Source organism: Callospermophilus lateralis, chromosome 13, assembly GCF_048772815.1.
Source record: "Callospermophilus lateralis isolate mCalLat2 chromosome 13, mCalLat2.hap1, whole genome shotgun sequence".
Lineage (NCBI taxonomy): Eukaryota > Metazoa > Chordata > Mammalia > Rodentia > Sciuridae > Callospermophilus > Callospermophilus lateralis.
In genome coordinates this window covers 46,712,629-46,735,828 of record NC_135317.1, presented here as the reverse complement: position 1 = coordinate 46,735,828, position 23,200 = coordinate 46,712,629, and the positions used below count along the sequence as shown (strand labels likewise).

Here is a 23,200-nt window from a genome sequence, read left to right as displayed (position 1 = left end):
TGGGGGCAAGAAAGATGGTGGAATGAGATGGACATCATTACCCTAGGTACATGTATGATTGACTGCACATATGGTGAGACGCTACATTGTGTACATCCAGAGAAATGAAAAGTTGTGTTGCAATTGTGTACAATGAATCAAAATGCCTTCTTCTGTCATATATACCTAATTAGAATAAATAAATAAATAGACTTTTTAAAATCACAGAAAAAAAAAGGTGATTATCTCAGGTATTTTGTCACAGTGACAGAAAACTGATTAATGCATAAGGGATGGCATTTTTTTACTTAATACATGAAAGAGTCTTGAATTCTATTCACTCAGTGAATGAAAGATAGTATTACCATTCAACAATTTTCATTAGATTTGGTGTGTCTTAAATTTGCCTTACACAAAGGCAAGTCAGTTATTAATTTGAAAATATTAATAAGTAAAGAACATGAAAGCCTCCATTCATGGGAAATATAAAAGTATAAAAACAAAATACAAAACAGGACCCCACTTACCATAACCAGTGGTTTATGATTTTTTTTTTTTTGTACTTCAACATATCAGAGGATAAAACACATGTCAGTTGACAACAATGGTTTTAGAGAGCAGCAATGGGAAAAGAGTATACAATTTGCAAAACTACTAGGTATTTTTTTGCCTTCTTAATTCTCCTTCAACATATATCCCAAACTTATGACCCATCCCGTCCCAGTCAAGAAGCACACTTTTATAATAATTAAGCAAAATATTAAATTTATTCAGTTGATTTGATCAGTCACATTGGACAAAAATGTTGGGTTTCCTTTGCATAATGTAAAAACATATTTTAAGTAGGAATACTTACATACTTTACAATGCTACAAATATGTACATATATGAAAAAATCATGAAGGCATTTGATATAAAACATACACAGTATGCTATTTTCATATACAAATGCTTTAAAGAAAATACTCAGAAGAATTACAAAAGTAGTAGTATCACCAAGAATTTACAAATGTTTCCATTTTCTTAAAGGTCACATTTTTCATCCTTTGGGATGTACAGAGATTATGTGGTTTACACAGTTTTATCCACATTCAAAACATCATGTTTCAAATGCTTTAAGCATAGCATGTACAGTACAAAGTGTTTCCATAGGAACATAAAAGAGACTCACTAGTGGCCTGCTGTCTGATGGCTCCTAAGTAAACAGCCATTTTTAAGGCACTAGTTAAGCTTATTGCTACAATAGTCAAGTTATTCTATTCACCCAAAATATAATGTATTCAATTGATACTTGAATCTACCAACAAAGGCTCAAAGAATTATCCTACTATATACACCAATATATACAACACAACTATTCTGAGTTAAATGAAGACCCCACATTTAAATAAGAACCAAGAATAGTAATTTTAGTCTAGTCTCCTCATGAGTGGTATTTTTAAAATTTCAAGCAAAATGCACATTGAATGAAACCAGTCACCAGAAATGATCCTTCTATCAACTCTTCCCTTTCTTCTTTTAATTCCCGCCACATGAGTAATGAGAACCTTGAGACCTGGCATATACCAGAGTAGCTTCACAAATCAAATCCACAGGGGCCACTTGGAGTCACATTCATATGTATGTCACTGGAATCCCCACTGCCTGCCTTTAATAAAGGGAATCCAGAGCCACTCTGTAGAGTCTACAGAACCAAAGTCCAGGAGATAAAGGCCGTCTTTAGTTGAGAGCAAATAGTGCCATCCATCAGCCATATTCCAGTGTTGGTGGGCCCCGAACAAGATTGAAGTAGCCAGCCAGGGCACCAAGGTCTATGTAGAGAGAACGCTGTCTCTTGAGCACCTCAGATTCCTCAGTGCTTCCTGTGCATGAAGAATCTGAAAAGGGAAACATTGCAAAAACACAATAAAATACAAGGGGCCATGTGAAATAACACACGTATATTCCTTCTGCAAAGAAATGATCCTTTGGGGCCTACTCAAACAGGGTCTAAGCTCTGGTTTTGTTACAGATAGCCCTCTGAATACACTATGGGCTAATTAATGGATCATGACATAGACCAAAGAGTTCAAACAGGAGTTAATGATGACAAGAAATTTGTTAGAAATTCTGGCACATTTTACAACAACCCAGATGGTTTTCTTTAAATACAGAAAAAATCAGACAAAAAGCAGAGAAATGGAAACAAGCATTCCAGACTTGACATCTGGGTTTGGGCCTCAATGGACTTTGAATGCCACAGATTAATAAAAATGAAAGTCCCTCTCCGTGCATATCCAGTCTCCTGGAATGCATAATGACTTTCCTAGATGGAAACGATTCAGAGCTGACAAAGGGAGTTTAAGCACAGAAAGACAAAAATGCAAGTTGACTTCAAACTCAGTATTTTATCTGTTCAGAGCAAAGCAGTGCCAGGAGGCTTCTAACCCAGGATGGGACGGTCTTACCCTAATTAAGTTAAACATAACCTGCACTCACAGCAAAGCTGTCGTGCTCTCATTTGTTGTTAACACCAAATAATAGTCTCTGTTGCAAAAAAGCAAGTCAGAGGCAATTTTTAATGATTATGTTAGGTAACATTCACTTACACTGAAAAACTGCTATAATTTAATGGTAAATTAGCCAATTTTTTAAAAACTTGCTTTTGTTAATGTTTTTCTTGAATTTATCAAACAACACATGGTATTCAAGAACTGTGCCAGCCCAGTTGAATTCTTGGGTTCAAGGGATCCTCCTACCTCAGCCTCTTGAGCAGCTGGGACTACATCTAGGCATGTGTCATTGCACCCTGTCATTCCCCCGTTTTTTGGAATTCATTCCTGAACTACATCAGAGATCTGACATGAACAGAGAAAGAACGGAGGCCAGGGGCACTGCATGCCACAGGGTGTCCTACCAGCAATATTCTCAGGAAGCTCCAGCTCCTTCCTGCTCAACAGTCTCTTTCGTTCAAAGAGAGCAGAGTCCAGGCTCTGACAGCGTGGCTGATCCTCTCTGGGGGGATTCAGGGCTTCATGTTTTAGCAGGTCTGCTGCTCTTGGACGGTGATTGGGGTTCCTCTCCAGGGCGGCTTCTATCAGCTCTCTCATGCCTGGACTGCAGTCATCAGCTATATCTTCCAAAGGAGGTGCTTGCTTGTGGATCTACCAACAAACCAGTTCTTAGTATCAATGGCATGGAAACAGACCCTCAACAGGAAATGTGCCCCAGACCCAGAAATTAATCTGCTCCCCACCATACGATTTACAACAAATATGGTTCATACTCTTAAAAGAAGATTCCCTTTAATTTTCTAGGGCACTAAGTTAAACCCATCTTTTGGTTTAATGCTGCAAAAGGTATACATGCTAGGTTTAAATAAGCAATGACCGCTTCCCATGGATGGCCCAAAGGTCACCATGCAATAATAGGGAAACATTTGCTCTCAATAGCAAAATGGGAGTTGCACGTTCCACTATAAGCCAGGCGGGAGCAAAGACCAATAATCTACCTTTTCTTTAAAAGTAAGAGCATATAAAATTTCCTTGGTTGACAGATTTGTAGTATTTTGACACTATTATGTGGTATTTTATTATTACATATACAGTGCAATAGAATAGCATATAACTTATGCCCAATGGACATTTTGGTATGTTCCCACTAGAAGAGCCATGTTTTCTTTGCAAAATGGAGCTTACTTCCACAGAGGAGGAACCCACAGCTACCTTTCATGAATACTATTTCACCATCACCTCATTCAGGAGTGGGTATTATGGGAGGTAGAACAGTCCCTCCCCATCAGCAAGTGAAACTACCCCCATCCCTGATTGACCCTCACTTACTATATACAGGTAAGAGGGATAGGCTGAGCGGGGGTAGCGCTTCACCCAGGGCGGGGTGCCCGTCTGCATGTGGATGAGCGTGGCTCCCAGACTATAGATGTCTGCCTTCGTGGAATGGCCTCTGCATAGGATCACCTCTGGACTCATGTAAATCTGGAAAAGATGTGGGAAACATCAGCCTGATTCCTCTCAGTTGTCTGGGTTTCCATTTCTCTAATCCAGTTCTGAAAATTGGCTCATTCGCTTTATCATATTTTTTGCATGTTTTGTCCTTTCAGAAGACAATGTGATGTCATTGCTATGTTCCCTTAAGCTAAGGAGTATGTAGCAGACATTCTCTTGGAACTAGGCAGATTTGGATGGATGCATCCCTTCAGTCTGACAAAGAATACCTCCTTCCACAGACAGAACACATGCTTCATCAGACAGCAAAGGGCCTAGAATAAAGAAGCCACCTCGGACTCCCACCAATCAGAGTTCGGCAAACACTGATTGGGTATATTTAATTTTTCTATTAAAACACAAATTCCTTTCATGTATATATATATTTTTTATTTTTGGTAGCAGGTATTGAATCCAGGGGTGCTTAACCATTGAGCCACATCGCCAGCCCTTTTTATTTTTTATTTTGAGACAAGGTCTTGCTAAGTTACTTAAGGCCTTGTTAAGTTGCTAAGGCTGGCTTTGAACTTGCGATCCTTTTGCCTCAGCCTCTTGAGTTGCTGGGATTACAGGCATGTGACACAGCTCCCAGCTTCCTTTCATATTTAAGTGAATCTACAAATATACTTCCTCATCTGTTATTTAGTTGCCAAACCTCTAATTATCAGTAATGTTAAAAGTTGGCAGAAACGTATAGAATATTAACACCAATTGCTTGGAAGGGAAGAACTTTAAAGAATAAAGTGTAATGCTGCAAAAGGGGTCCTAATGAGTCATTTCTTTTTTTTCCTTGTGGTGCTTGGAATTGAACCCAGGGCCTTGTGCATGCAAGGTAAGCACTCTACCAACTGAGCTGTATCCCCAGCCCCCAGTGAGTCATTTCCATGGACTACCTTTTACTTCCACCTACCATGTAAGCCCAGTGACTGAAAATGAAATGCCTGTCACATTAATGGTGTCTAAGTTCTATTTGGTATAACAGGTAGATACTGAGTAAGTAGGGCTGGTTTTATAAATAATTCTCTAAGAAGTGCTTATTTCTAAACTTTTAAGAGATAAAAACAGAAAACATTAGTAGCCAATAATCCATGTTTATGCCTAGGTACAGACATAGTAGGTAATATCCTAAGTTTGGATTCAGGTTGAACATCCTTAATCTGAAATCCAAAATTTTAAAGGTTCCAAAATCTGAAGCTTTCTGAGTCCTGAGAAGATGCCACAAGTAGAAAATAATACCCTTGACCTCATGTAGCTAATCATGTAACACAAGTGCACAAGGCATGGTGGCACATGTCTGTAGTTCCAGCTTCTTAGAAAACATGGGCAGGAAGACCAATTAAGCTCACAGATTACAGAACAAGCCAGGACAACATAGTGAGGCCCAACTCAAAACAAAAACAAAAATAACTCCAAACTACAGAAACATAGGCATACTAAAATTATTGCAAAAATTGTCTTCGGCCTCTGTGTATAAGTTGGGCATAAAACATAAGTGAATTTCATATTTTGGTTCGGGTCCCATCCCAAAAGATATCTCATCATGTATATGCAAATGTTGCAAAATTTAAAAAAAGCCAGGAATCTTAAACATTTTTGGGATTAAGTATTTTGAACAAGGAATAATAAAGCTATTATTGAGGTTTAAAAAGTTTTGATGCTGTCTGTCATGTGAATATGGAGAAAAGGGTAATGTTCCCAGAATACAGCTCTGAATAAGCAAGTAGAGAACCAGCTTACAAAAACAGGGGAAATTACCCAGTTTCCCCTTCGCAGCCCTCAACCTTGTCCTAAAACACTTTCAGGCTGACTTCCTTTCACTCTCAGCAAACATGCTAAACTGAGCTCTCTGTTCACAAACTTTCTCTGCAACAAAGACAGAGTATTTAGATATTGAATGGAGTGGGTGATCATATCAATAGAGGAGACCCATCTCCTTCAACCCCCTCAAGGTAAAGTAAGGATTAGGCCAATTGTATATTTGGTATAACCAACAGTGGCCATGCACAGGTGGCTTTGCAGACTCTATGTGACTGCACACCGAGGCTGCATCTGGCAATGGCAGCATAGGGTCCAGCCTGGTGACCTGGATGCTGGCCCTCAGATAGACACCTAGAACTTCATGGCTCAGAGCTCCTATTCCCTCAAGCTCTGCAAGAGCCAGAACAGGCAGACCACTGAGCAGCAGGGCATGATGTACAAGCACTCTTCAGGCTGGCTGCCTAGAAGGTGCAAACAGAACTAATGGGACCCTCTCTGAGAGTCGTACATCCTCAGGCAGAGGTCCCAGAGTAAGAAGCCTCATGTCAGGGTTAAGTCCTTCACCTCTTAACCTGTTTTCTTATTAAGGGAAAGACTATGCATGTGGATGCCTGTCTGTATGCATGTGCCTGTGATGATTACATATCAACCTAGAGAAGGTAAGACCAGACTCAGAAGAAAGTGAGAACTTTAAAAAAGGACTGCACTATGGATGTAATTATAAATTATTACTTATGTTCATGCAATCTTTGTTTTTATCATATAAAGTGAAACTAAAAAAAATACATGCAGATGGACCCTTTATATGTTTTATATGGTTATAATATAATGCTTTGAATATGAATGCTGAGAGCGAGAGACAGACAGACAGAAATTCAACACAGATGACTGGTATTTGTAACCTATTATGTGTTAGGGATCAGAAGTCATCTGACTGTGCAATAGCCATGTAACTAAGTTCTAAAGGAAAGCAAATCCATTATATGTGTACAGTTGACTTTGACTAAATATATCTCATTTGCTATGAGGAATAAAAGCAAGTTTATTGAAAGGATTCATTGATGACTTTACAAAATTTATCACACTCCCTATTAGCAAATTTTAGTCTGTGAACACTGCACAGATAGTAAATGCAGGTTGATTAAAAGAAAGTTTATAAACACCAAAGCTGGTTTTGCACTTCATATAAAGTAGTTTGCATTAGCTAAAAATACTTGTCTAAACACTATTCAGTGGTGAAGTTTGCTATTATGTCATATCCAAGTATCCTTCGAGAATCCCAGAAAAGACACATCTTTCTCTAGCATTGCAAAATATTCAATTTGACTGCATTGCCAGGAAGCAAAAGGTATTTTCCATCTCTAATACCATAAATAGTTTCTCATACTGGCTCCAGGAAAAAGGGTGGAATGTCACATATCTGAACTCCTAAGTAATGCCAAAATATGCTGAAACATTTTCCAAAGAAAACATGTCATAAGCATCAAGTCATATTAGATTTTGCTCTGGCAAAGTACTCTTAAGATCTGAGGACTAAACATAGTTGTTGTTGTTTTTTAACACTCTACAGTTTCTCTTCTGAATATTATTCTGCTCAAAGATGATGATCAAGAAATTTCTCTCAAGTAAGTTCCAGAAATTACATCAGGCATGTCAGCAAAACAAGGGTTTCTTCACTGCCCAGGGAGTCTTTGCTTTGGGAGAGTTAAGAAGAGCATAACAGAATCTCAGTTTGGAAGCAAGATATTTTTTTTTCTCATTGCAATTCAGTAGCTACACTATGGGCTGTCATCTGGTTCAGCACCAAGACTGACATGGTAAACTTGAAGCAAACATGTAGCCAAGGACTCTCTCCACTTCCAGTGGCCACTATGGGTGTGGGAGGTTCATGGCAGCAGGAGTAGCCAAGAGTCACCTTTACCTTTCCCAGGTGCATTGCTCTGTTCCCATCACATCCTATTGTGAACTCAGCTGCTGATCTCTTAATAATTCATGTGAATCTCAAAGAGATCCTTCTGGAGGAGGGAGGGATGGGGAAAGGTTGATCACTGAGAGCTCAGCTGTAATTAGATACGAGCAAAAAGTTCTGGTGTGCTATTTGCATGGTATTGTGACTATAGGTAGTGATTGTGTACTGTCTCTCTTGAAATGCAAGAAGAAGCAATATAAGTTTGAGGAGGGAGATGCTTAAACTGATATATATGTGTACTGAAACATCACAGGATAACTCATCAATATGTACAATTTATGTCTTTATGTATGCAGTTAAAAAATAAATGTAATTAGGCACCACATGATATGGTACATGTGCCTGTAGTTCCAGCTACTCAGGAGGTTGAGGCAGAAGGATTCCCAAGTTTGAGACTAGCCTGGGCAATTTAGTAAGACCTTGTCTTTAAAAATTAAACTAGAAAAAAAGGGCTGGAAATATAGCCCAGTGGTAGAGCACCCCTGGGTTCAATCCCCAGTAATGCAAAAATAAATAAATAAATTTAGTTAGACAATAGATAATATGTTAGAATAACTTTCTAAAAAGTAAAATCGATTAATCTAATTAACTATACAGTGGGGACCAAGAAGTATCACCAAGGGCACATGCTCGCTGGTGTCCTTAACAGTCTGTCACATGCCAGACCCTCAATAGACGCTGGCTATAGTCAACCACTCAGCCTAATGATGGGAATGTTAGATATATTATTTGAAAGCCCATAAATGTTTGCCCCAGAAACTCATTTAGATTCACAGATGAGTTAAATACTGTAACTATTTTATATCTTCAAATGAGATGTGTTTGTGCAAATGACTTCAGGTTTATTATAAGACACCTAGAATGAGAAATAGGGCTTTGTAGGAAGTTCTCAATAAATAGTAATGATCATGGTAATTAAGACCATAATTGAAACAAAACATAATGATATTAGTTATATTAGTAGTACATTTTAGCAATATATTTATTATATTAAATGGGCTATGTGTGTTATTTAGTGGTAGAGTGCTTGCTTAGTGTGTTTGAGGCCCGGGGTTCAATACTAGTACTGAAAAAAAAAATTACACAGTAGGTAGACTTAGGCTTAAAGAAATAACATAATTCAAGTCTGAGACCTGTTAGTAGCTAAACAACTTCAGGTATTTTATTTTAATCTCTTCAAGTTTATTTCCTTATAGTATAATAATAGTATTAGCTATGATAACACTATTACCAATAATAGAGTTGTCAGAATTAAATAACATAATTCATTTACAGTGTTAAACCTATTTTTGTAAAGTTAACTGTAATTCCATAATTGCTTTTAAAGCTGAATTGTGAACGTGCAAGTTGAATTTCTCTTATATGAAATACTTAAGACTAGAAGTATTTCAGATTTGGGAGTTTTTTGGATTTGGGAGTAATTGCATAAACTTTACCAGTTGAACATCCCTAATCTCTGGATTTTCAGATTAGGATGAGGATTGCTCAACTGGTAATCTATTTTGGCATTAGATAGTTTCTAAGTGTTTTATGTTTTATATATATATACAAATATATATGTGTACATGCATAATATTATATTATAAATATTATAATGTATTATAAATAGTAGAGAATAAATAATTAAAATTAAAGTGTTAAACTAAAAATTGGGTACAAAACAAGTGGCCATTAAATTTGTTCCGATGATAATGACTTTCATGTAATGGTTTTCATCCCCTTCTTTGTCCTTTCTCACAGTAATTCTAGAATACATTTTTTTTTCTCAAGATACTAAATATTGGGCTGGGGATGTGGCTCAAGTGGTAGCGCGCTCGCCTGGCATGCGTGCGGCCCGGGTTCGATTCTCAGCACCACATACAAACAAAGATGTTGTGTCCGCTGATAACTAAAAAATAAATATTAAAATTCTCTCTCTCTCTCTCTCACTCTCTCTCTCTCTCCTCTCTCACTCTCTCTAAAAAACAAAAAAAAAGATACTAAATATTTTCATATGAATATAATTACCTCTGTTCCTCGCAGATCCTTAGGGAAATAGATATCTTCAGTCATCTGAACGCTTAGGCCAAAATCCACCAACACAGCTTTTGTGGACATGAAAACAATGTTGCTAGCTATAATGAGAAGAAAAAACTTTAGCACAAAATTGTTTATATATCCTATGTTATAAAATGAAACCATTATCTAAAATAAAAATGAGTCTCAAATCAGAGCAGACTGAAACGTTTTCTCTAATGAGAGGGCATATTATGTTTAAAAGAGGAAGATGAACCTTGATAAAGTTTAGGTGAAAATCACTTCAAATCTGTCAAGAATTAAGCCAATGCTGGCATAGATGATTATAGCCATGAATAATGCTTAAGAGCTTGAGTTTCAAATTTTAAGATATCAGCATACTATTATCAAGTCACTTTTTTAAAACAGGAAGTACAATATCCTTCTTTTTTTTTTTTTCCAGTTAAAACTGTGCTAGTCCAACTTAGCATTAGGTATTTTTTTAATATTTTTTTTATTTGTAGATGGACACAATACCTTTATTTTATTTATTTATTTTTATGTGGTGCTGAGGATCAAACCCAGTGCCTCACACATGCTAGGCAAGCGCTCTACCACTGAGCTACAACCCCTGACCAACATTAGGTATTAAAGGTTTATAATGGGTTTCTTCTTTATTTCCTCACCATATCTTAATTCTAGAAAAGCCTGGCTGATTGAATCATTAAATAGTTGGTGCTCAAAATTAAAATTAAAAAGTTACTTTGTTCCTAAAAAAACTCTTGATTTATGTGTTTAAAGAAGTAACTATTTTTTTTTTTTTTAATTCTTTCAGTTTTGGGGAATCCAGTCCAGTGTCTCAAGCACGTTAAGCATGCTCTCTACTACTGAACTCCACCTCCAGCCTTGTTAACAATGGCCAAGGCAGAATATCTGACAGATGTGTGGCTATAACCTTTGAACCGACTGTTGGATTATCATCCTTTCATCTAACTTTTAAAGTGCTATCAACCCAGCCCAATTCTAAGACCTACCTCAGGTGCAAAGAGAAGGAAGGTGAACTGTGCTGTCTTCCCTGCCACTGAGGCTTCAGGTTAAAGGAAAGAGACCATTTGCCTCCCACCCCAAGAGTCTGCTTAAGCTAAAATGGTACACACCCCAAGCTACTCACGTTTAATATCATGGTGAATCACCTTCTTTGAGTGTAGAAAATCAAGTCCCTTGAGAACATGCTTTGTCACCCAAATAATTTCAAATTCTCTCATGGGTCCACAGCTCTCCAATTTTTCCAGAACAGACCCACCCTCGCCTGCTTCCATAAAGAGATGGACAGTTTCGCCCCAAAGGACAGCACCATATAATTCAGCGATGTTCTCATGCCGGAAGCAGGCCTGGATTTCCACATCAGATGGTTTAAATTGATCTACGGGGATCTAGAACACAAAAATTGGAACAAGAGTCTACACAACCTGAGAAAAATTGAAAAGTATAGAATACTGGTCAACCAACAAACCAGAGGGCAATAAATAAACTCAAAGCTACTTTGAACTGTATGAAAAGGTATGTCCACCTTAAAGTAATGTTTACCTCTGATCTGCCTCTACATTATATCAACTCTCGGTATAAATTTCAAAACAAGTACTCTAGTGAATCTTTAAGAAGGAACGAATGAGGATAAAATATTATTGGTCCTTTAATTATGATAAGAGATTGAAACATAATATTCAGCAATTAGTTTTTATTTTATTATTTTTTTTAATCCAAATTTTGAGTGTTGGGTCTAGGGATATAGCTCAGCAGTAGAGCACTTGCCTAGCATGCATGAGGCCCTGGGTCTGATTCCCAACACCACGGGAAAAAAAAATGAGTTTACTTTATTTGACCACACTTAAAAGTCCATTTAAAATAAACAAACCAGACATATATAAAAGTGCAAAGATAGTGAAATGTCAAACTCAATGAACTATCAACTAAACACATAAATGAAATCCCCATCCAAATAAAAACACAGAACTCTACCAGCAAACCAGAAATCACCTCTTTGACTTTTCCAGTCACCATTCTACAAGGGTTCCCCACTATCCTGGTATGGAGCAGCATGGATTTGTTTTGCCTGTTTCTGTCCTTTATATTAAGAGAAATCTCATATAGTGGATCTTATTTTGTGTCTGTCTGCTTGGGCTCAACATGATGTTTTTGAGAGGCATCCACCTTATTTTAGTTCTAAATCATTTATTCTCTTTGTAAGACAGTATTCCAGAGTATAAATATTCTATCTGTCAACATTGGGAAAGTTTCCAGTCTGGGACTCTTACAAATAGTACTCATATGAACATGCTAGAACTTAGTTCTACCTTTTTAATGACCACATGCAAATGCTTCTGTTGGGTGTACCTACAAGAATGGAATTATTAAGTCACATGATGTGTGAATGCTCAGCTCAGGTAGATTCTGCTAGACACGTTCCCAGGTAGCAACACCTTGGCAGTTATTACTAATAAGAAGAGATCTGGTCTTTTCAGTATGTGGTATATTTATTTAAATTCAGCCCTTTAAATCTGAAGCCCTGAAAAGCCTTCTGCTTTCCTAGTCTGCTTCTCTGCCTAGTCCCCTTGTTTGTGGACAGGATCAAAGGAGCTACACACAGATTGCTCTTACAGTGCAGGAGAGCAGGCCTTCACTTCCCTTTAAGGGAGGTGATGCTGTCCAAGCTGTTACTAAATATACCATCACATACCTTTAATTTGATTAAAATCAACCAGGCACCTATGCAGACATTCAGGGGCTCAATGGTACCAGGTAGAAAGAAAATCCAGAAAAACAAATGCCTTGGGGTAAGATACACCTAGATAAATCCAGTGTAAGGGTAAGAAACTTGGATCAATACAATTTAAAAAAAAAAAAAAAAACTCATAATGTCAAACATGCTATCTGAATGTACATACCAGTTTACATGCCATTCTTTTCTTGGTCTTCATATCTTGTGCTAAGTACACTTTTCCAAAAGCCCCCCGAGGAATGAAATCGGAGCCTATGTTCCTATAAGTCAACTTCCAAGGGATGAGGAGAACATCAGAGTCTATTTGGTAGCGCCCATTCTGGGGAGTGATTACCTAGAAGAAAATAAACATGCAGCAGGGTGAGAATCTCAGCAAGGTTGTCCACCCAATAAAAGCTGGTTATTTTAGAAGCATTCTTACACACTGCATTTAAAATTAATGGTGACTTGTGTAATCCTAACATTGTACAGAGACTATATTTAGAACTTGAGCAAGACAGAGAAAGCATGTAAGAGAGACAGAGATCCCTGGTCGGACCTAGTCACATTTCCATCTATGCATGAGTGATTAATTGTCAAATAGAACTTCAAAATTATTTATCTAAGGAGGATGACCCAAAGGCTGAATATGAAGATCGCCACCATGCCTGCACATTGACTTATTTCTATTAAAATGTGCTAACCTGTTTGTCTGCATAGCTCTTACTCACACATGATGCATAGAGAGAGCGTGGAAATTACCTGAGGATCATGGAGGATTTTGGAAAACAATATGTGATGCCAGAGCAATGACTTAACCATGCCACATAAATAAACTCAGGGAAGGGTCATTTCTCATCCACCTACTCATTTAATATCTATTGCATGCCTAATGTGTGCCCAGCACTGGGAATTGGCGCTCAAGAGGCAGCCATGAGTGAGAGATAGATGATGCCTGACCTCAGAAGTTTTGAGACCAAGCAAACACTTAGAACCGGTTTTCAAAACTAGTCGATGCAAAGAAAAACATAAATAAATAAAAACAAAATTAGTCAACTCAAAAATTAAGAGCTAATAGCACTGAGGGTGACAGGGCTGTGGGCATTTGTCAAAAAAAGCTCAACAAACTGGACATTTAAGCTCTGTGGGTTTTACAGGGTAGAAAGTATATCCCACCTTTTAAAGAGAAAAAAAATGAAAAGATAACTATTAAAATGAACACAAATTAATATGGTAATCCATGGGAAACATGACCAGGAAGACATATCAAGAATGTCTAGAGTGTTCTTTCAAGGGATAGGTAGGTAGTCTCAAAAAATTAGTTTTTCCTAAATACAACAAGCAATATTATGGCTTCAGATTATGAATTAAGGAATTTCTGAAACTATCTAAGGACATTATGCTATATCAAGTACAGAAGCACCTGAAGGGGGACATAAAAAACTGCCATATCTACTCTACAGGGCAGGAAGGAGCACCTGACCCAGCTGCAGATGGCTGGGATTCCTCACTCATCACTGATTCAGGCATAGTTCTAGAAACCAGAAGGGTTGTTCCCTCAGCCTCCATTATAGCTCATTTTAGCTACATCAAGGAATGAAGCAGAGAATAACCCTGAGAAATGCAAAATCACTAAACCTAAAAATCAGACATTTACTGAGTGCTTCTGCTTGTATGGAACCCTGTGCAGGGCCCTGGAGGAAATATGACTAGGTACACACCACAGTCTTGCCTTGTTTGAAACATGACCTCTTTTCTCCAAGTGTCGCCTGTAGTTGCTAGAGGCCTCTTTGCAGCATGCTGAGGATATGGTGCACATGTAGACAGAATTATACTCAGTACTCAACTGAACTTCATTTGTGGCCCTTTCTTGATGGCAAATATTAACAGACCCAATTTCACTGCACCCTCCAGTTAACAATTTCAGGGCTTAACTCACCTTCATGAAAATTTTACTTTTGTCCAAAATAATTTTGCTATGACCCAGTTTCACCCTCTTGTTCTGTTCAAGAGGATGAAGGACATTAATGGCAATAGATTATTGAGTGCTAATTATGGACCAGGCAGTATACTCAGTACTTTAATACATCATCTCATCGAAGTCTACAATGGCCCTCTGAGGCAAGTACTATTTTTATCTCCATTTCATAGATGAGGAAACTGACTTCGAGAGGTTAAATTAATCTACCAGTCAGTTCCAGAGACAAGATTCAAACTCACCTCTGTCTTAACCCCAAAGCCATAGCTCCCATTGTCTGCCTAGGAGCCTTTTGTGTTCTAGAAGGCTTCCATTAAAGCTGAGCTATGATGCAAACCCAGTTATTAAAAGCCTACCTTTACATGTCACTGAGCACATTTTAGTCTTCTCCTCTGCAAGTCTCTTCAACCCTAGTTTACATACTTTTGTGCCTTCAGGGCCCTGCTCTGAATGTCCTAAGTTCCCCATGGCTACTTTGATGACAGGCTCTGAACTTGTGATGTACAAATGCTGACCAATGGACAGTTCTGCAAAGTTCCTGGTTCTTTCCCTATTGGGATTTGAGATTTTTCCTTCCTTCCTTCCTTCCTTCCTTCCTCCCTCCCTCCCTCCCTCCCTCCCTCCCTCCCTCCCTTCCTTCCTTCCTTCCTTCTTTTCCTTCTTTCTAGAGGCCTCACCAAAGAATCTTATGGAACTCCATGCTGTTTATCTCTGCCAATTCTTCAACTTGCCAAGTGCAAACACTACATCTTCAAATGTAAACACTATGATCCTGCTTTCTATTTCCTCATCTAGATAATAATCTATCCTAAACAATATTGGGTCCAGGAAGAGCACTTGAAAAAATTTCTTAAGTATTTTAGTAAGAAAAAATTCTGTAAATGACTATATGATGTAAATTTGGGTTACAGTCACAGAAACAGATTATCTAGAACAAAGGCAAAGCTAGCTGTGTCCTACTCTGCTGGTCACAAAACACATGGAGCCTTCACACTCAAGTTCTGGGCTGTAAGATAGGTGCAGGGGTGTGAGTTCAGAGGCCACTACAGATGCTGAGGCAAGTTAACACTATAACACATGAGGAGGATTTTTGAACCCAGAGAAACTCCGACTCCATGACTAACCCCCAGGGAATATCACCTTTGAATTCTTTGGAGCCCTTCAGTTCCACACATAACCATGAAAGAGTTGAGTGTTTGAAACCCGTTTTGGGTTATCTATCCCTGGATCAAGTCATAAGACAGCCTAGGTTATTAAAAAACAGAAGAAAACTTGTAGCGTTCTAACACAAAACAATTGCTAGTTTAGTCTCCTAAAGTTCCTTTCCTACATCTCACTGGATGTCAGTGGAACCTTTAACAAATATTATTTTTAGGAAAATAGCACACACACATGCACACACACACAGAGTACCATTCAACATGCCTATGCTTCAGGTTATTTTTATAACTCTTGGTACTCCACCCTGCCTAATTAACTCTGCAGCGTTGTGGTTGTTGGCTGCCTGAACACACCTGGTCTCTGTGCCTCCAGGCCTTTGCACATGCTGTGCCCTTCTTCATCCACAACACTCCCCACCTCATCTGGCTGACTCCATGCTTCAGACCTTGGCTTAGGTACCAATTCTTCTTGGAAGCCTGTGCTGTCATTCTCTCTTCCCCTTCCCATACTTGTGTCTCTGTGAGGGGTTCTGCTGAAGCATTCCCAGAACAACAGGGGCATAGTTGTATTGTGAAGTGGCACACTGTTTTAAAATTACCTACTCACTTGTTTCCTGCATGCACCAGGCAGTAAACTTTCAGTCTACTCAAAGTTCTGTATGTAGCTTCTGGAAAAGAACCTGATATACTATGGATGTCCCAACTATAGCTAGCAAATCAACAGGTGAATATTGCAATCAAAGTTGTCCACCCCTATAATACAAAGGGATGGACATACAGGTACAATTTATAGATAGATTTTATCTTGGAACCAATCTAGATGGTAGATAATTTCCTACCCTGTTCTATCCCCACCCCCCAAAAAAGACATTTTTAATTTGTAGAACCACTACTAAATTAGGGTTGGCTCTTTAAATGGAAAACAGCAAATAAAGCCCACAAGTGTAAAGTTTTGATAGGGTAGTGGATGGAGATTGACGAGAAGAAAAAGATCTGGTATATCAGCTGGGTCCACAGGAAGCACAAGGCTAGAAGGAAAGGAAGTTAAAAGCAACCTTCTGTCTCACAGTGGCTGAGATCAGAGGTGACAAGTCCCAATGCCTAGGCCATTACTGATGAAGTAGGTTACCACCAGTAACAGAGGTGGAGACAATCTTTATGTCAGTGACAGCAAAGTCAATTGTAGCCCCCCAGACCCACTGACCACTGGCCTGTGAGACTTGATCCACATTCCTGTGCATTTTGAGGTCCTTCTCTTATTCCATTCTGTTTTTCAGACTTCTTGTTTTTTCACATTGTTGATCATTTTTGAAATAAAAATATTATGAAAGCTTTCAAGATCCCTACCTTTATGGTAATGTCCTATTTTAAAATTTTTCTTTAGTATGCATTTGTTCCTTTATAGAGCATAGGCCCCTGGTCAGAGAATGACAAGATTTTACTTTTACTCTGTTTATGAAATTTTCAGTTCCTTTGAATGAAATGGCTTAGTTTGTCACCTCTTCTGTCTTAGCTTTCCTGGCCTCACTCCTAAAAACTTTCAGGAGGCTATTTCTTTGTATTCCTTGTAACTTTCATGAATTCTTTTCTATACATGCCCCATCTCTCCAACAGCCTGATGGGCCAGGGGAATGGCCAATCATACCTAATTCTTTATATGTTTACTAGCAAGGGCAATTTGCTTATTCTGAATGTTTTCATTTAACAAATAGGTAAAAAAAAAAATCAAACATAAAAAGTCTATTCGTCATTATACACATTTATATTATTAAAATCAGTCATTGCTCCCAGTTCAAATTATTACTTCCTATTTATAAAAGCAAGTAATATTCTGAAAGCAAAGGAATTAGTGAACTATTAAAAGCATTTTATATCCAGTATATCCAGACCAAAGGAAGCCACACAATAATGCAAAATATAATCTTGCTCCACATTCACCTGAACATAATTGGCTTCTAACAAAACAACACAACATAGTTGACCTAAATTACTGTGTTGTTTTTCATTAAATAGTATCAGACTGTATGCTCATTTATCGATAATATTCCCTCAGCATTGGCCGTTCTGCCATTCAGATATACTAAAGGAAAGAGAGTCACTTTCATCAATAAGCAGGTTTTGCAAGCTACCACCTACTGTTTTGCAAACTGTTCTTTTTTTAAAAAACTAGATCACCTTTAGCCAGCACCCACGTTCACCTCTAACATACTAAAAGCCTGGCAGAAAGCCAGTTACACCTAAACATGTCACCTGATGGAACTATTGTGGCAACAAAGTGTTGTCACAATATTTTGGATTATTTGCATACTTGGGATGACTACGCAAATACATCATCTGTCTTTCAGGCTGGCGATTGCAGAGTTGATCTGTGGGTAGCTATCTGCTACTTACAAACTAGGTTTCTGCAAGAACTGAATTTAGCCAATATTAGTGTATTATAACACTTCACAACGTGGTAAGAGAAGAACAACTAAATCAGCCTTTAAAAGTATTAAGACAAAGAGTTTATTCACGTCTCGACTGAAGGAGTCTCATTAAACCTCTCTTCTGGGTAAATGATGAATGAACTTTTTAATAAATTTTTAATAAATTTTTTTAATAAATGCATTATTAAGGACTGCAGGAATAGTGAAATAGCACTTTCCTAGCATGTGGGAGGCCTTGTTCCATCCCCACTCCCCAAAAAAGACATTCTTAATTTTTAGAGCCACTACTAAATTATGATTGACTCTTTAAGTGGAAATTTTCAAGAAGACCTTTTTTTGCATTTTTAACATGGAGGTTATTTTTACCAGTAATTGCATTCAAAAACCACACCTGGCAGACAGTATAAACCAAGTTCAAATGCCACTCTGCATTAAATGAAGCCACACTAGTAAAGCGGACACACAGCACTCAACTGATCAGAAAAAACATACCATATTTAATAAAATTCCAGATTCTTGTGGTCGGTGTCCATAAAAATGCTTTGAGGCATTTGATATATGGTTTGCAAAAGCAAGCAAATCCTCCACGGTTCCATATCTGACAGATGACAACAAAGGCACCTCTTGGCCACTAAGCAGCAGAGAGTCCGAACGCTCCTCGTTTTGATTACTATCTTGACACATGGTCCTTAGACTGGGTTTGTAAACCGCTGGCTCTTCACTTGTATAAAGATTTTCCATGATGTCTATTACATCTGATACATTTAAATGTTTAATTAGTAAATCAATTTCTTCTTTATTGTCACTTCCAGTGCTCATGTACTCCATTACTGTGGTGCCTTCTGGAGAGTCTACAAAAAAAAAAAACAAAACAAAACAAAACAAAAACCCACTTAGTTTACTATTGATATTTGTATTCGAAACCAATGGGAATCTGAATTGAAAGTACTGTGACTAGGCTTCTCCCCACCTTTGTTCATAATGAGGGCTCTCTGTCAACAGTGTGTGTGAATTCAAGTGGACAGGCAGTGTCAGTTGAAAGAGACCTTAGATAATCTTTCATGCAGCTAGTTTTGCAAAGGGAAACCTGAGATCCAGAGATTCTGCTGGTTACTCACTGTGGCATCAGCTACTGAAAATGAACTTCACTAAACATAAATAGGAATTAAAGAGCAGCTCAGAACTCTTTAGTCCTGAGGTTCCCTGCTCCTTACAGTTTCCAACTTCACACAGCCCAAGTGTACCCCAAAGCAGTATCTCCCTGCAAGAATCACTGTGTCTTTTATGCTTATAGTAACTTTAATGAAAAAAGAACTACTTGACAAAATTCAGGAACTAACTTACAAATAAAAGCCAAGTCGAAAACCCAAAGAAAGTAAAACAGATTTTAATGCAGGCAAATGTGATGTTGATAGGTCAAGTTTCAGTAAAATTCTTACACAAACAAGTTTAAAAGCTCATTAGAAGGGGATGGGACCTCAGATCCTAGTTCTGCCTGCGGTAAGTATGAGAAAGGAGACAATTTGTCTAATCTGTGATACAGCTCTCCCCTTCTGTAATAGTATAAAGCAAACATACTGCGAGTCCCAGAAGGTTAATCTAATATCTAAACCAATGATCTTCTAGAAGTTGTAGCAGCAGAAATAAGCCAAGAAAGACCAATCTATCATAAGCAAACCACAGGTTAAGATCAACTGACTACCTCAGACAAAGCTGGATTTCAGTTCTTTTAAGCAATCAGGTGCAACAACTTGGGAATGCGTAGATGAGAAAAAGAATGCAAAGCAAGGATAAAAGAGAAGCTGTTCCTGTGGATGTTAGAACAACTCAACTCCATTCCCAAAGTAAAAACAACAGGATCCAAAAGATCTAAGCAAACTTTGAAGCTGTCTGTCTGCTTAAACCACAGCATTCCTGAAAGTAGGGCCTCTCTCTCAGAGATGTTTCTGCCCTGATATAGCTCAGTGGTAGAGTGCTTGCCTACCATTCAGGAGGTCCTAGATTCCATACCAAACACCAAAAAAGAAAAGGGAAAAAAAAAAGCACAAGAATTAATACACACAGCACTACCAATGCTATGTATCTCGATCAACCTGGAGGTTCAGTTCAAAGCTTTAGGAAATGCTCCACCCGTGGCCACCTGCATGCATGACCCAGCCATCTGCTTCTCTCTGAGTGCATTTCATTTTTCAAACAAACCCCACATAATTTAGTATCATCAGTTTCTTACCATCCTGCAGTCTAATATTCCTCTAGACTCAGGCAACTTGGAATCAAACCTTAGCCTGCCTGATGTTAAACAAATACCTTAATCTCTCGGTATCTCATTTTCCCCCAACTTAAAATGGAAAGAATACCAGCATCTACTTCCTGAGAAGACTGAAAGCATTAAATCAATTTGTGTGCACATGTCTGGTGCACAGTAAATAAACTGTCATGGGTAGCTGCTTTATGTGTATGAAGAGAGAAGTACCAAGTCATAGATGTGGCTTTGCAGATATCGCATTAGCCACCTTTCTTATCAGCAAATGGGATGTGGCTACCTGTTCCGCAGCCTCCTTCACAGTAAACTTTTGAAAATTACCTAAATTAAGAGTCAAAGAAAAAAAAGAAAAAGCAGAAATCTATGAAATGCTTTGATGGTTGCTACCTCCACCCTTAAATCTAGAGAACGAGATTGCTCCCTCTCAGAGATGTTGCATGTTTGTTTTTTCCCTCAAGAGCTCAGAAGTTTATAAAGACAGACAGATCCAACAGCAAGATCTTGTACATTTTTGAGGGGAGACGGAGATTCAAGTTCTCGGCATCTGTAACGTTATGAAGGGAACTTCTCAGGATAATGGAAGAACATTTGACTTCAGTTTCACTGAGCCATTTAGTTGCAGTTTCTCCTCATAGAATTTACTAGACAAACAGAAGTAACAACAACTGCAACAAACCAGTCTAATTTATGGCCCAACTAGCTGCAAGGATCCAAGCCTCCTGGACTGACTTAAATGGATCACTTGAAAGAAAATAAAGTTCCCAATGCTAAGATGACTTAAGAGAAGAAAAGTCTATATAATTTACTCAGTTGATCTAGAGAGGAAAGACAGCTTTGGGTTTTTAAATCCTGCAGAAAGTCTCAAGCATTTATATGTAAACCAAAGAGGTTACACACACACACACACACACACACACACACACATACACACACACACAAGCACACCCCTAAACTTTAAGGTGAGGAGAAGAGAGACCTGAAGGGGAGGACAGGAGAGGTGAAGGAGTGTTTGACACTGAGACTTTCCCCAGAGCTTGCTCCATTCCTTAGCAACTTAGGACTCTTGTCACACAAATCTGTGCTCCCTGGCAACTCTGATGACCAGTCATTCCTGCTACACACTCCAGCAAAGACATTGAGTACTTTCTCACCTTAATTAAGCAGACAGTAGGCTAACAGTTTAAGATATGCATGATCACTACACATCTATCTAGACAAAGTACAGATGGTGAATACATTTTAGTTTAGCAATAAAGACTTTTAGCATAAGATGACTGACCTAGATACAGTTTATAATAAAAATCTCATCAAATTTTGGCTTTCTAATAGAATAAAAATTATGCTAATTTTAGAAATGGAGATATGGGCAAATACAGACAAAAGTATGCACTTCAAATTATTTCAGAAATCAGCAATGAAATCAAGAGAAAATACTATTGGTAAACATTAATATAATGCTCCTGGCTACTGCCACTGACATAAACAAAACTTGAGTGTTTCCTGGCAAGTGTGAATGAAAATGGCCAAGATTGTTAGGCACGAACTTCTGCCTAACAAAAGATGAATACATCTTGTGTTACTTCCCAATTAGAAGATATTTTTCCGGCCAAAATGGTTCTTTGCCCCGCAGGGCACATCTCTTAACTGTATTTTTGTTCTCAAAAAGTCCCAGAATGGTACATTCCAGCCCTGTATAATCTAAGTCGCTCTTCTTCTAGATACCACAACTATCCTATTTCCCATAAAAGACAAAGCCTTAGGGCCATACGCCAGAGCTGACAGCACACAAACCTCAACCCATCAGGGGGATGAAGGCCTCCGCTGGAATTGGAATATACTCTATTTGACAAATGCGTTTCTCTCTCTGTTTTTATCAAGAGCAGCCTTTAATTCCGGTCCAAAATTGTCTTTCAACCTAACACCCCCCCCCACACACACACACACAGCACCATCACCACCACCAAACACACACTCCTTTCTACCTGATCCTTAAAGCCAAGGAAGCTTCAAAGGGCTAATAACTTATAAAAGTGCCCATCATTTGAGCGAGTAGCAGAAGGCTCCTCCAGCCGCCAAGGTGCACTCACCGATTTCAGAAGGGAGAGTGCAGCCGCCCAGGCGGCGTCCCCCGAAGGCGGCGCAGTGACAGCGCGTCCCGGGTTCACAGCTCACTGCCCAGACCCGCACTGCCCAGTAGCCGGGGATCCGGGAAGTAGGAGGAAGGGGGAGGAGCCGCGAGTCCATACCTCGTGAGACCCTTGCGCAAGGTGCTTTCCAGCTGTGCCTGCCTGCAGCTGGCGACCAGCGCAAAGGGCCAGGCGGAGCTGCACGGGCTCACCGCAACACTCCTAACTCACTTGGCCCCAGACTTCTCCCCTTTGCGGGCAGTACACTCTATTTCTGAGTGTGAACCCCCGGAGCACCCAGGGGAGGCTGCCAAATGGCACCTCGAGCTCCCAAACTCTGGGTTACCTGCGTTCTCCGCGCACTCCCGCCACCCCAGCGCTCCAGTCGGGTTCCCCCGAAGGCTCGGTGCGCAGCTGGTGGCCGGCCTTCCGGAGCCAGGCACACCGGGGCACCGAGGTCCTGCGGCAGGATAGGGAGCCAGGGCGACCGGCCCTCGGAGCGTGGCGCGTTGTCCAGACTTGAGCCGGCGAGTGCGTTCCCGGCGGCCCGTGCTGTCAGGCCGTCCTCGTCGGCCCCTGACTCACGGCGTCTGAGCCAGCCCAGGGGCGGCGCAGCGGACGCCAGCCGCCGCCTCCCCGCCTTTTCCATTTCCCCTTTCTCTCCGTAAACAGAAAGAGACTGCCCGTTTGCCGTGGAAGCCCGAGCCCCCGCGCTGGGAAATTCCGTCCTCTCACCGCCCCCCGTTTGCCCTCGGGGCGCTGGGGCGGAGCCGAAGGCGGGACTAGGGAGGAGCGGAGCTGGGCG

The 23,200-nt window shown here is 39.4% G+C and overlaps 1 protein-coding gene across 2 annotated transcripts; it reads right to left on the bottom strand.

Moving 5' to 3' along the window:
- Positions 1-727: 727 nt before the first annotated feature.
- Positions 728-23,127, bottom strand: Map3k8 (mitogen-activated protein kinase kinase kinase 8). 2 transcript variants are annotated; one of them, XM_076831465.1, is made up of 8 exons: positions 22,742-23,127; positions 18,499-18,857; positions 12,630-12,797; positions 10,856-11,117; positions 9,697-9,803; positions 3,801-3,953; positions 2,876-3,122; positions 728-1,856 (listed from the first exon to the last, which is right to left on the bottom strand). In XM_076831465.1, exons 2-8 carry the CDS (start codon positions 18,832-18,834, stop codon positions 1,726-1,728), a joined length of 1,404 nt encoding a protein of 467 aa, XP_076687580.1. In that variant the 5' UTR covers positions 18,835-18,857; positions 22,742-23,127; the 3' UTR covers positions 728-1,725. The 2 variants fall into 2 exon arrangements, with proteins under 2 accessions (XP_076687580.1, XP_076687579.1); XM_076831464.1 differs by lacking the exon at positions 22,742-23,127 and adding an exon at positions 22,357-22,704.
- Positions 23,128-23,200: the final 73 nt, after the last annotated feature.

What these genes read in the sequence shown, in the direction of transcription:
- Map3k8 (XM_076831464.1), bottom strand. Translation starts at nt 22,513, where the DNA reads ATGGACTCGCGGCTCCTCCCCCTTCCTCCTACTTCCCGGATCCCCGGC. An exon ending in AGGATCTGCGAGGAACAGAG is followed by an intron (nt 3,954 to 9,696) that starts GTAATTATATTC and finishes CATCTTTTCCAG; the next exon opens with ATTTACATGAGTCCAGAGGT. An exon ending in GCTTCCTGAGAATATTGCTG is followed by an intron (nt 1,857 to 2,875) that starts GTAGGACACCCT and finishes TTCCCTTTTCAG; the next exon opens with ATTCTTCATGCACAGGAAGC.